The sequence below is a fragment of the Bombina bombina genome, chromosome 4, assembly GCF_027579735.1.
Source record: "Bombina bombina isolate aBomBom1 chromosome 4, aBomBom1.pri, whole genome shotgun sequence".
Taxonomy (NCBI): domain Eukaryota; kingdom Metazoa; phylum Chordata; class Amphibia; order Anura; family Bombinatoridae; genus Bombina; species Bombina bombina.
In genome coordinates, this window is record NC_069502.1 from 1,165,664,434 (window position 1) to 1,165,676,802 (window position 12,369).

At 27.4% G+C, this 12,369-nt stretch overlaps 1 protein-coding gene across 1 annotated transcript in view; it reads left to right on the top strand.

Annotated features, from left to right (window-relative positions):
• XDH (xanthine dehydrogenase) overlaps positions 1-12,369 on the top strand; it is a 198,541-nt gene that overhangs the window by 168,738 nt on the left and 17,434 nt on the right. The window contains exons 30-31 of the mRNA XM_053712630.1: positions 2,648-2,722; positions 2,814-2,866. Coding sequence (XP_053568605.1) covers positions 2,648-2,722; positions 2,814-2,866 — 128 coding nt within the window. The remainder of the gene's footprint in view (positions 1-2,647; positions 2,723-2,813; positions 2,867-12,369) is intronic.

A 12,369-nucleotide genomic window follows, 5' to 3' on the forward strand; every position in this document is an offset into this window, starting at 1 on the left:
CTGAATACGCTCTCCATATTTATATAAAAAGCTGTCAAAAAGCCGCACACCAAGTACGGGGCGATGAGCAGCAGACTGTTGTTAATTGTTAACTAACAGTCATCGATCTCGCTGCTATTCGACTTTTTCCCAGCTTTATTTATATACTGTCACTAAACACCGCCACTATACTAAACTGTTTAACCCCTATCCCGCCGCCCCCGGACCCCGCCGCAACTAAATAAAGTTATTAACCCCTATCCCGCTGCTCCCGACACCGCCACAACTCACTAAATGTATTAACCCCTATCCCTCCGCTCCCAGAGCCCACCGCAACTAAATAAATGTATTAACCCCTAAACCCCTGACCTCCCACATCACTACCACTTACTAAACCTATTAACCCATAAACCGCCAGCCCCCCACATCGCCATAAACTAAATTAACCTATTAACCCCTAAACCTAACAACCCGCTAACTGTATCTTATAATAAATTTAAACTTACCTTTAGAATTAAATTAAACTATATTAAACTATTAATTAACCTACCCTAACTATTATAATAAAATTACATTAAACTATATTAAACTATTAATTAATCTACCCTAACTGTTAGACTAAAATTATATTAAACTATATTAAACTAATAATTAACCTACCCTATTATACTAAAATTACATTAAACTACAAATCCGATTGGCTGATAGAATTCTATCAGCCAATCTGAATCTAAGGGACGCCATCTTGGATGACGTCATTTAAAGGGAAACCTCATTGTAAAGAAGACGTTGAAAGAAGAGGATGCTCCATGCCGGATGTCTTGAAGATGGAGTCGCTCCGTGCTGGATGGATGAAGATAGAAGACCCCTAAACCGCCAGCCCCCCACATCGCCATAAACTAAATTAACCTATTAACCCCTAAACCTAACAACCCGCTAACTGTACATTAAAATTACATCATCCCTATCTTATAATAAATTTAAACTTACCTTTAGAATTAAATTAAACTATTAATCAACCTACCCTAACTATTATACTAAAATTACATTAAACTATATTAAACTATTTTTTAATCTACCCTAACTGTTATACTAAAATTACATTAAACTATATTAAACTAATAATTAACCTACCCTAACTATTAAACTAAAATTACATTAAACTACAAATTAAATTAACTATATTATATAGTTAGAAACCTAACCCTACTCAAATAATTTAAATCTACTATTAAAAATTACAAAGTTACAAAAAACTATTCCAATCAGCCAATAGAATGCGAGCTCAGTCCTATTGGCTGATTGCAACAACAAATAGGATTTTTTCAACCTTAATTCCGATTGGCTGGTAGAATTCTATCAGCCAATCTGAATCTAAGGGGCCCATCTTGGATTACATCATTTAAAGGGAAACCTCATTGTAAAGAAGACGTTGAAAGAAGAGGATGCTCTGCGCCAGATGTCTTGAAGATGGAGCCGCTCCACGCCGGATGGATGAAGATAGAAGATGCCCTCTGGATGAAGACTTCTGCCCGGTTGGATGAAGACTTCGGCCTGCTTGGATGAAGAATTCTGCCGGCTTCGCTGAGGACTTCTGCCGCTTCGTTGAGGATGGATGTCGGGTCTTCAGAAACTGTAAGTGGATCTTCGGGGGTTAGTGTTAGGATTTTTTAAGTGTTTATTGGGTGGGTTTTAATTTTAGATTAGGGGTTAGGGCAAGGAAAAAGAGCTAAATGCCCTTTTAAGGGCAACGCCCATACAAATGCCCTTTTTAGGGCAATGGGGAGCTTAGGTTTTTTAGATTAGGTTTTTATTTGGGGGGTTTGGTTTTGTGGGTGGTGGGTTTTACTGTTGGGGGGTATTTGTGTTTTTATTTACAGGTAAAAGAGCTGATTTCTTTGGGGCAATGCCCCGCAAAAGGCCCTTTTAAGGGCCATTGGTAGTTTATTGTAGGCTAGGGTTTGTTTTTATTTTGGGGGGGCTTTTTTATTTTCATAGGGCTCTTAGATTAGGTGTAATTAGTATAGTGATTCCTATAGCATCCGCCGCCTCCAGGGTGGCGGATTGAAAAGCAGGTACCTGGGGCCGGAATAGTGGCGAGCGTACCTGTTAGCAGTTTGATAACTAGCAAAAGTTGTCAGATAGTGCCGAAATTTGTATTCGTAACATCTGTAATGACATAAGCATCGATCTGTGTCGGACTGAGACCGGCGGATCGTATGTTACGTCACAGATTTCAACTTTTGCCGGTCTGTAGGCTTTGATAAATGAGGCGAATCAAGCTCCCCACAATTACGCTGCGGAATTCCAGCGTATTTGTGGTTGACGGCTACTGAAAAGAATGTCCACTGCAACTTTTTGGCTTCAGCTTGTAGTTTGTCATTATATGTTAAGTGTATCCTCAAATGTAGTTTTATTATTAAACATTTTAAATGTTTATTTTCTGGCTGTGCTATATCTGTCTGTCACCATTTATTTTCATATCAGCACATGTCTCTTTCATGATCTGTACTGGTTTAGATTAGAGGACAGGTAAAGTTTAATAAATTCATTAGTTGACAACTTTGCACTAATGCAGTTAATATTCCATGATTGATATCTATTATCCAAATGCACATTTGAACAGGAAATTGTACATGTGATTTTTCTTTTTTCTTTTTTTAATTAGAATGCTTGTCAGAAAATCTTAAAAAGGTTGGAACCTTATAAAGAATCAAATCCTAATGGTTCATGGGAAAATTGGGTAATTTTCTACACATTTATTTGTCTATCAAAAAAAAAAGAAACAGAAATAATTAATTACTCAAAATATACTTGTCTATGTGTTTGTTTAGATCACAGCTGCCTATGTAGACCGAGTGAGTCTATCGGCCACAGGATTTTACAAGTAGGTGATGCAAAAGCACAAACGTCGTTACGTAATTTAATGAATGTATACATCTGTATTTCAACCTGTAGTTTTTTGTAATATCAGTGGTTCTTGCTTTTATAAAAAAGAATCGGTCTTTAAATTAACATTGCTACTCTTGTGAAGCTTGTTTTTTTATGTAACATCCATCTTAAAGGTGCATCTAGCCCCTATGGGGCATATTTAACAATGTGCGAGCGGACATGATACGAAGTAGTGTATCATGTCAGCCGCACATCGATAAATGCCGACAGCGATTTATCATGGCACCTACTGGTGCAATGCCGCCCCCTGCAGATTCGCTAGCAGGGGGCGACAATCAACCCGATCGTATTCGATCGAGTTGATTTCTGTCCGCGACCTCAGAGCAGGCGGACAAGTTATGAAGCAGCGGGCTTTAGACAAGGAAACAAGGGGCATCAAGGTCCATACGGAGCTTGATAAATATACCCCTATGTCTTAAAGGGACAGTACAGTCAAAATTAAAATTTTATGATTTATATAGAGCATGGGGTTTTCAAACCTGTCCTCAGACCTCCCTAACAGGCCAGATTGTCAGGATTACATTGGGTGTACATTTTATGTTAGATGTATATGTACATTTTATGTTAGATGTATGTGTACATTTTATGTTAGATGTATATGTACATTTTATGTTAGATGTATGTGTACATTTTATGTTAGATGTATATGTACATTTTATGTTAGATTTATATGTACATTTTATGTTAGATGTATGTGTACATTTTATGTTAGATGTATATGTACATTTTATGTTAGATGTATATGTACATTTTATGTTAGATGTATGTGTACATTTTATGTTAGATGTATGTGTACATTTTATGTTAGATGTATGTGTACATTTTATGTTAGATGTATGTGTACATTTTATGTTAGATGTATATGTACATTTTATGTTAGATGTATATGTACATTTTATGTTAGATGTATATGTACATTTTATGTTAGATGTATATGTACATTTTATGTTAGATGTATGTGTACATTTTATGTTAGATGTATATGTACATTTTATGTTAGATGTATATGTACATTTTATGTTAGATGTATGTGTACATTTTATGTTAGATGTATGTGTACATTTTATGTTAGATGTATGTGTACATTTTATGTTAGATGTATATGTACATTTTATGTTAGATGTATATGTACATTTTATGTTAGATGTATATGTACAGTCAAAATTAAAATTTTATGATTTATATAGAGCATGGGGTTTTCAAACCTGTCCTCAGACCTCCCTAACAGGCCAGATTGTCAGGATTACATTGGGTGTACATTTTATGTTAGATGTATATGTACATTTTATGTTAGATGTATGTGTACATTTTATGTTAGATGTATATGTACATTTTATGTTAGATGTATGTGTACATTTTATGTTAGATGTATATGTACATTTTATGTTAGATTTATATGTACATTTTATGTTAGATGTATGTGTACATTTTATGTTAGATGTATATGTACATTTTATGTTAGATGTATATGTACATTTTATGTTAGATGTATGTGTACATTTTATGTTAGATGTATGTGTACATTTTATGTTAGATGTATATGTACATTTTATGTTAGATGTATGTGTACATTTTATGTTAGATGTATATGTACATTTTATGTTAGATGTATATGTACATTTTATGTTAGATGTATATGTACATTTTATGTTAGATGTATATGTACATTTTATGTTAGATGTATGTGTACATTTTATGTTAGATGTATGTGTACATTTTATGTTAGATGTATATGTACATTTTATGTTAGATGTATGTGTACATTTTATGTTAGATGTATGTGTACATTTTATGTTAGATGTATGTGTACATTTTATGTTAGATGTATATGTACATTTTATGTTAGATGTATATGTACATTTTATGTTAGATGTATATGTACATTTTATGTTAGATGTATGTGTACATTTTATGTTAGATGTATATGTACATTTTATGTTAGATTTATATGTACATTTTATGTTAGATGTATGTGTACATTTTATGTTAGATGTATATGTACATTTTATGTTAGATGTATATGTACATTTTATGTTAGATGTATGTGTACATTTTATGTTAGATGTATGTGTACATTTTATGTTAGATGTATGTGTACATTTTATGTTAGATGTATGTGTACATTTTATGTTAGATGTATATGTACATTTTATGTTAGATGTATATGTACATTTTATGTTAGATGTATATGTACATTTTATGTTAGATGTATATGTACATTTTATGTTAGATGTATGTGTACATTTTATGTTAGATGTATATGTACATTTTATGTTAGATGTATGTGTACATTTTATGTTAGATGTATGTGTACATTTTATGTTAGATGTATGTGTACATTTTATGTTAGATGTATGTGTACATTTTATGTTAGATGTATATGTACATTTTATGTTAGATGTATATGTACATTTTATGTTAGATGTATATGTACATTTTATGTTAGATGTATGTGTACATTTTATGTTAGATGTATGTGTACATTTTATGTTAGATGTATGTGTACATTTTATGTTAGATGTATGTGTACATTTTATGTTAGATGTATATGTACATTTTATGTTAGCTGTATATGTACATTTTATGTTAGATGTATGTGTACATTTTATGTTAGATGTATATGTACATTTTATGTTAGATGTATATGTACATTTTATGTTAGATGTATATGTACATTTTATGTTAGATGTATGTGTACATTTTATGTTAGATGTATATGTACATTTTATGTTAGATTTATATGTACATTTTATGTTAGATGTATGTGTACATTTTATGTTAGATGTATATGTACATTTTATGTTAGATGTATATGTACATTTTATGTTAGATGTATGTGTACATTTTATGTTAGATGTATGTGTACATTTTATGTTAGATGTATGTGTACATTTTATGTTAGATGTATGTGTACATTTTATGTTAGATGTATATGTACATTTTATGTTAGATGTATATGTACATTTTATGTTAGATGTATATGTACATTTTATGTTAGATGTATATGTACATTTTATGTTAGATGTATGTGTACATTTTATGTTAGATGTATATGTACATTTTATGTTAGATGTATATGTACATTTTATGTTAGATGTATGTGTACATTTTATGTTAGATGTATGTGTACATTTTATGTTAGATGTATGTGTACATTTTATGTTAGATGTATATGTACATTTTATGTTAGATGTATATGTACATTTTATGTTAGATGTATATGTACAGTCAAAATTAAAATTTTATGATTTATATAGAGCATGGGGTTTTCAAACCTGTCCTCAGACCTCCCTAACAGGCCAGATTGTCAGGATTACATTGGGTGTACATTTTATGTTAGATGTATATGTACATTTTATGTTAGATGTATGTGTACATTTTATGTTAGATGTATATGTACATTTTATGTTAGATGTATGTGTACATTTTATGTTAGATGTATATGTACATTTTATGTTAGATTTATATGTACATTTTATGTTAGATGTATGTGTACATTTTATGTTAGATGTATATGTACATTTTATGTTAGATGTATATGTACATTTTATGTTAGATGTATGTGTACATTTTATGTTAGATGTATGTGTACATTTTATGTTAGATGTATGTGTACATTTTATGTTAGATGTATGTGTACATTTTATGTTAGATGTATATGTACATTTTATGTTAGATGTATATGTACATTTTATGTTAGATGTATGTGTACATTTTATGTTAGATGTATATGTACATTTTATGTTAGATGTATGCGTACATTTTATGTTAGATGTATGTGTACATTTTATGTTAGCTGTATATGTACATTTTATGTTATATGTATGTGTACATTTTATGTTAGATGTATGTGTACATTTTATGTTAGATGTATGTGTACATTTTATGTTAGATGTATATGTACATTTTATGTTAGATGTATATGTACATTTTATGTTAGATGTATATGTACATTTTATGTTAGATGTATGTGTACATTTTATGTTAGATGTATATGTACATTTTATGTTAGATTTATATGTACATTTTATGTTAGATGTATGTGTACATTTTATGTTAGATGTATATGTACATTTTATGTTAGATGTATATGTACATTTTATGTTAGATGTATGTGTACATTTTATGTTAGATGTATGTGTACATTTTATGTTAGATGTATGTGTACATTTTATGTTAGATGTATGTGTACATTTTATGTTAGATGTATATGTACATTTTATGTTAGATGTATGTGTACATTTTATGTTAGATGTATATGTACATTTTATGTTAGATGTATATGTACATTTTATGTTAGATGTATGTGTACATTTTATGTTAGATGTATATGTACATTTTATGTTAGATGTATATGTACATTTTATGTTAGATGTATGTGTACATTTTATGTTAGATGTATGTGTACATTTTATGTTAGATGTATGTGTACATTTTATGTTAGATGTATATGTACATTTTATGTTAGATGTATATGTACATTTTATGTTAGATGTATATGTACATTTTATGTTAGATGTATGTGTACATTTTATGTTAGATGTATGTGTACATTTTATGTTAGATGTATGTGTACATTTTATGTTAGATGTATGTGTACATTTTATGTTAGATGTATATGTACATTTTATGTTAGCTGTATATGTAACATTTTATGTTAGATGTATGTGTACATTTTATGTTAGATGTATATGTACATTTTATGTTAGATGTATATGTACATTTTATGTTAGATGTATATGTACATTTTATGTTAGATGTATATGTACATTTTATGTTAGATGTATATGTACATTTTATGTTAGATGTATATGTACATTTTATGTTAGATGTATGTGTACATTTTTATGTTAGATGTATATGTACATTTTATGTTAGATGTATGTGTACATTTTATGTTAGATGTATGTGTACATTTTATGTTAGATGTATGTGTACATTTTATGTTAGATGTATATGTACATTTTATGTTAGATGTATGTGTACATTTTATGTTAGATGTATGTGTACATTTTATGTTAGATGTATATGTACATTTTATGTTAGATGTATGTGTACATTTTATGTTAGATGTATATGTACATTTTATGTTAGATGTATATGTACATTTTATGTTAGATGTATATGTACATTTTATGTTAGATGTATGTGTACATTTTATGTTAGATGTATAGTGTACATTTTATGTTAGATGTATGTGTACATTTTATGTTAGATGTATTTGTACATTTTATGTTAGATGTATATGTACATTTTATGTTAGATGTATTTGTACATTTTATGTTAGATGTATGTGTACATTTTATGTTAGATGTATATGTACATTTTATGTTAGATGTATGATGTACATTTTATGTTAGATGTATATGTACATTTTATGTTAGATGTATGTGTACATTTTATGTTAGATGTATGTGTACATTTTATGTTAGATGTATATGTACATTTTATGTTAGATGTATGTGTACATTTTATGTTAGATGTATATGTACATTTTATGTTAGATGTATATGTACATTTTATGTTAGATGTATATGTACATTTTATGTTAGATGTATATGTACATTTTATGTTAGATGTATGTGTACATTTTATGTTAGATGTATGTGTACATTTTATGTTAGATGTATGTGTACATTTTATGTTAGATGTATGTGTACATTTTATGTTAGATGTATATGTACATTTTATGTTAGATGTATATGTACATTTTATGTTAGATGTATGTGTACATTTTATGTTAGATGTATTTGTACATTTTATGTTAGATGTATGTGTACATTTTATGTTAGATGTATATGTACATTTTATGTTAGATGTATGTGTACATTTTATGTTAGATGTATGTGTACATTTTATGTTAGATGTATATGTACATTTTATGTTAGATGTATGTGTACATTTTATGTTAGATGTATGTGTACATTTTATGTTAGATGTATATGTACATTTTATGTTAGATGTATGTGTACATTTTATGTTAGATGTATATGTACATTTTATGTTAGATGTATATGTACATTTTATGCTAGATGTATGTGTACATTTTATGTTAGATGTATATGTACATTTTATGTTAGATGTATATGTACATTTTATGTTAGATGTATATGTACATTTTATGTTAGATGTATGTGTACATTTTATGTTAGATGTATATGTACATTTTATGTTATATGTATGTGTACATTTTATGTTAGATGTATATGTACATTTTATGTTAGATGTATATGTACATTTTATGTTAGATGTATGTGTACATTTTATGTTAGATGTATATGTACATTTTATGTTAGATGTATATGTACATTTTATGTTAGATGTATATGTACATTTTATGTTAGATGTATGTGTACATTTTATGTTAGATGTATGTGTACATTTTATGTTAGATGTATGTGTACATTTTATGTTAGATGTATGTGTACATTTTATGTTAGATGTATGTGTACATTTTATGTTAGATGTATGTGTACATTTTATGTTAGATGTATGTGTACATTTTATGTTAGATGTATGTGTACATTTTATGTTAGATGTATGTGTACATTTTATGTTAGATGTATGTGTACATTTTATGTTAGATGTATGTGTACATTTTATGTTAGATGTATGTGTACATTTATGTTAGATGTATGTGTACATTTTATGTTAGATGTATATGTACATTTTATGTTATATGTATGTGTACATTTTATGTTAGATGTATGTGTACATTTTATGTTAGATGTATGTGTACATTTTATGTTAGATGTATGTGTACATTTTATGTTAGATGTATATGTACATTTTATGTTAGATGTATATGTACATTTTATGTTAGATGTATGTGTACATTTTATGTTAGATGTATGTGTACATTTTATGTTAGATGTATGTGTACATTTTATGTTAGATGTATATGTACATTTTATGTTAGATGTATATGTACATTTTATGTTAGATGTATGTGTACATTTTATGTTAGATGTATGTGTACATTTTATGTTAGATGTATGTGTACATTTTATGTTAGATGTATATGTACATTTTATGTTAGATGTATGCGTACATTTTATGTTAGATGTATGTGTACATTTTATGTTAGCTGTATATGTACATTTTATGTTATATGTATGTGTACATTTTATGTTAGATGTATGTGTACATTTTATGTTAGATGTATGTGTACATTTTATGTTAGATGTATATGTACATTTTATGTTAGATGTATGTGTACATTTTATGTTAGATGTATGTGTACATTTTATGTTAGATGTATATGTACATTTTATGTTAGATGTATATGTACATTTTATGTTAGATGTATGTGTACATTTTATGTTAGATGTATATGTACATTTTATGTTAGATGTATGTGTACATTTTATGTTAGATGTATGTGTACATTTTATGTTAGATGTATGTGTACATTTTATGTTAGATGTATGTGTACATTTTATGTTAGATGTATGTGTACATTTTATGTTATATGTATGTGTACATTTTATGTTAGATGTATATGTACATTTTATGTTAGATGTATGTGTACATTTTATGTTAGATGTATGTGTACATTTTATGTTAGATGTATATGTACATTTTATGTTAGATGTATGTGTACATTTTATGTTAGATGTATATGTACATTTTATGTTAGATGTATGTGTACATTTTATGTTAGATGTATATGTACATTTTATGTTAGATGTATATGTACATTTTATGTTAGATGTATATGTACATTTTATGTTAGATGTATATGTACATTTTATGTTAGATGTATGTGTACATTTTATGTTAGATGTATGTGTACATTTTATGTTAGATGTATGCGTACATTTTATGTTAGATGTATGTGTACATTTTATGTTAGATGTATATGTACATTTTATGTTAGATGTATGTGTACATTTTATGTTAGATGTATATGTACATTTTATGTTAGATGTATGTGTACATTTTATGTTAGATGTATATGTACATTTTATGTTAGATGTATATGTACATTTTATGTTAGATGTATATGTACATTTTATGTTAGATGTATGTGTACATTTTATGTTAGATGTATGTGTACATTTTATGTTAGATGTATATGTACATTTTATGTTAGATGTATATGTACATTTTATGTTAGATGTATATGTACATTTTATGTTAGATGTATATGTACATTTTATGTTAGATGTATGTGTACATTATATGTTAGATGTATGTGTACATTTTATGTTAGATATATATGTACATTTTATGTTAGATATATATGTACATTTTATGTTAGATGTATATGTACATTTTATGTTAGATATATATGTACATTTTATGTTAGATGTATGTGTACATTTTATGTTAGATGTATATGTACATTTTATGTTAGATGTATATGTACATTTTATGTTAGATGTATGTGTACATTTTATGTTAGATATATATGTACATTTTATGTTAGATGTATATGTACATTTTATGTTAGATATATATGTACATTTTATGTTAGATGTATATGTACATTTTATGTTAGATGTATATGTACATTTTATGTTAGATGTATGTGTACATTTTATGTTAGATATATATGTACATTTTATGTTAGATGTATATGTACATTTTATGTTAGATATATATGTACATTTTATGTTAGATGTATATGTACATTTTATGTTAGATATATATGTACATTTTATGTTAGATGTATATGTACATTTTATGTTAGATATATATGTACATTTTATGTTAGATGTATATGTACATTTTATGTTAGATGTATGTGTACATTTTATGTTAGATGTATGTGTACATTTTATGTTAGATGTATGTGTACATTTTATGTTAGATGTATATGTACATTTTATGTTAGATGTATATGTACATTTTATGTTAGATGTATATGTACATTTTATGTTAGATGTATATGTACATTTTATGTTAGATGTATGTGTACATTTTATGTTAGCTGTATATGTACATTTTATGTTAGATGTATGTGTACATTTTATGTTAGATGTATGTGTACATTTTATGTTAGATGTATGTGTACATTTTATGTTAGATGTATATGTACATTTTATGTTAGATATATATGTACATTTTATGTTAGATGTATATGTACATTTTATGTTAGATGTATGTGTACATTTTATGTTAGATGTATGTGTACATTTTATGTTAGCTGTATATGTACATTTTATGTTAGATGTATGTGTACATTTTATGTTAGATGTATGTGTACATTTTATGTTAGATGTATGTGTACATTTTATGTTAGATGTATGTGTACATTTTATGTTAGATGTATGTGTACATTTTATGTTAGATGTATGTGTACATTTTATGTTAGATGTATGTGTACATTTTATGTTAGATGTATGTGTACATTTTAGTGACTGGTTTATTGTAACCTCCTTACTAAATAATAATATTTTTTATAACCCACAAATATTCCATAATTATAGCAAA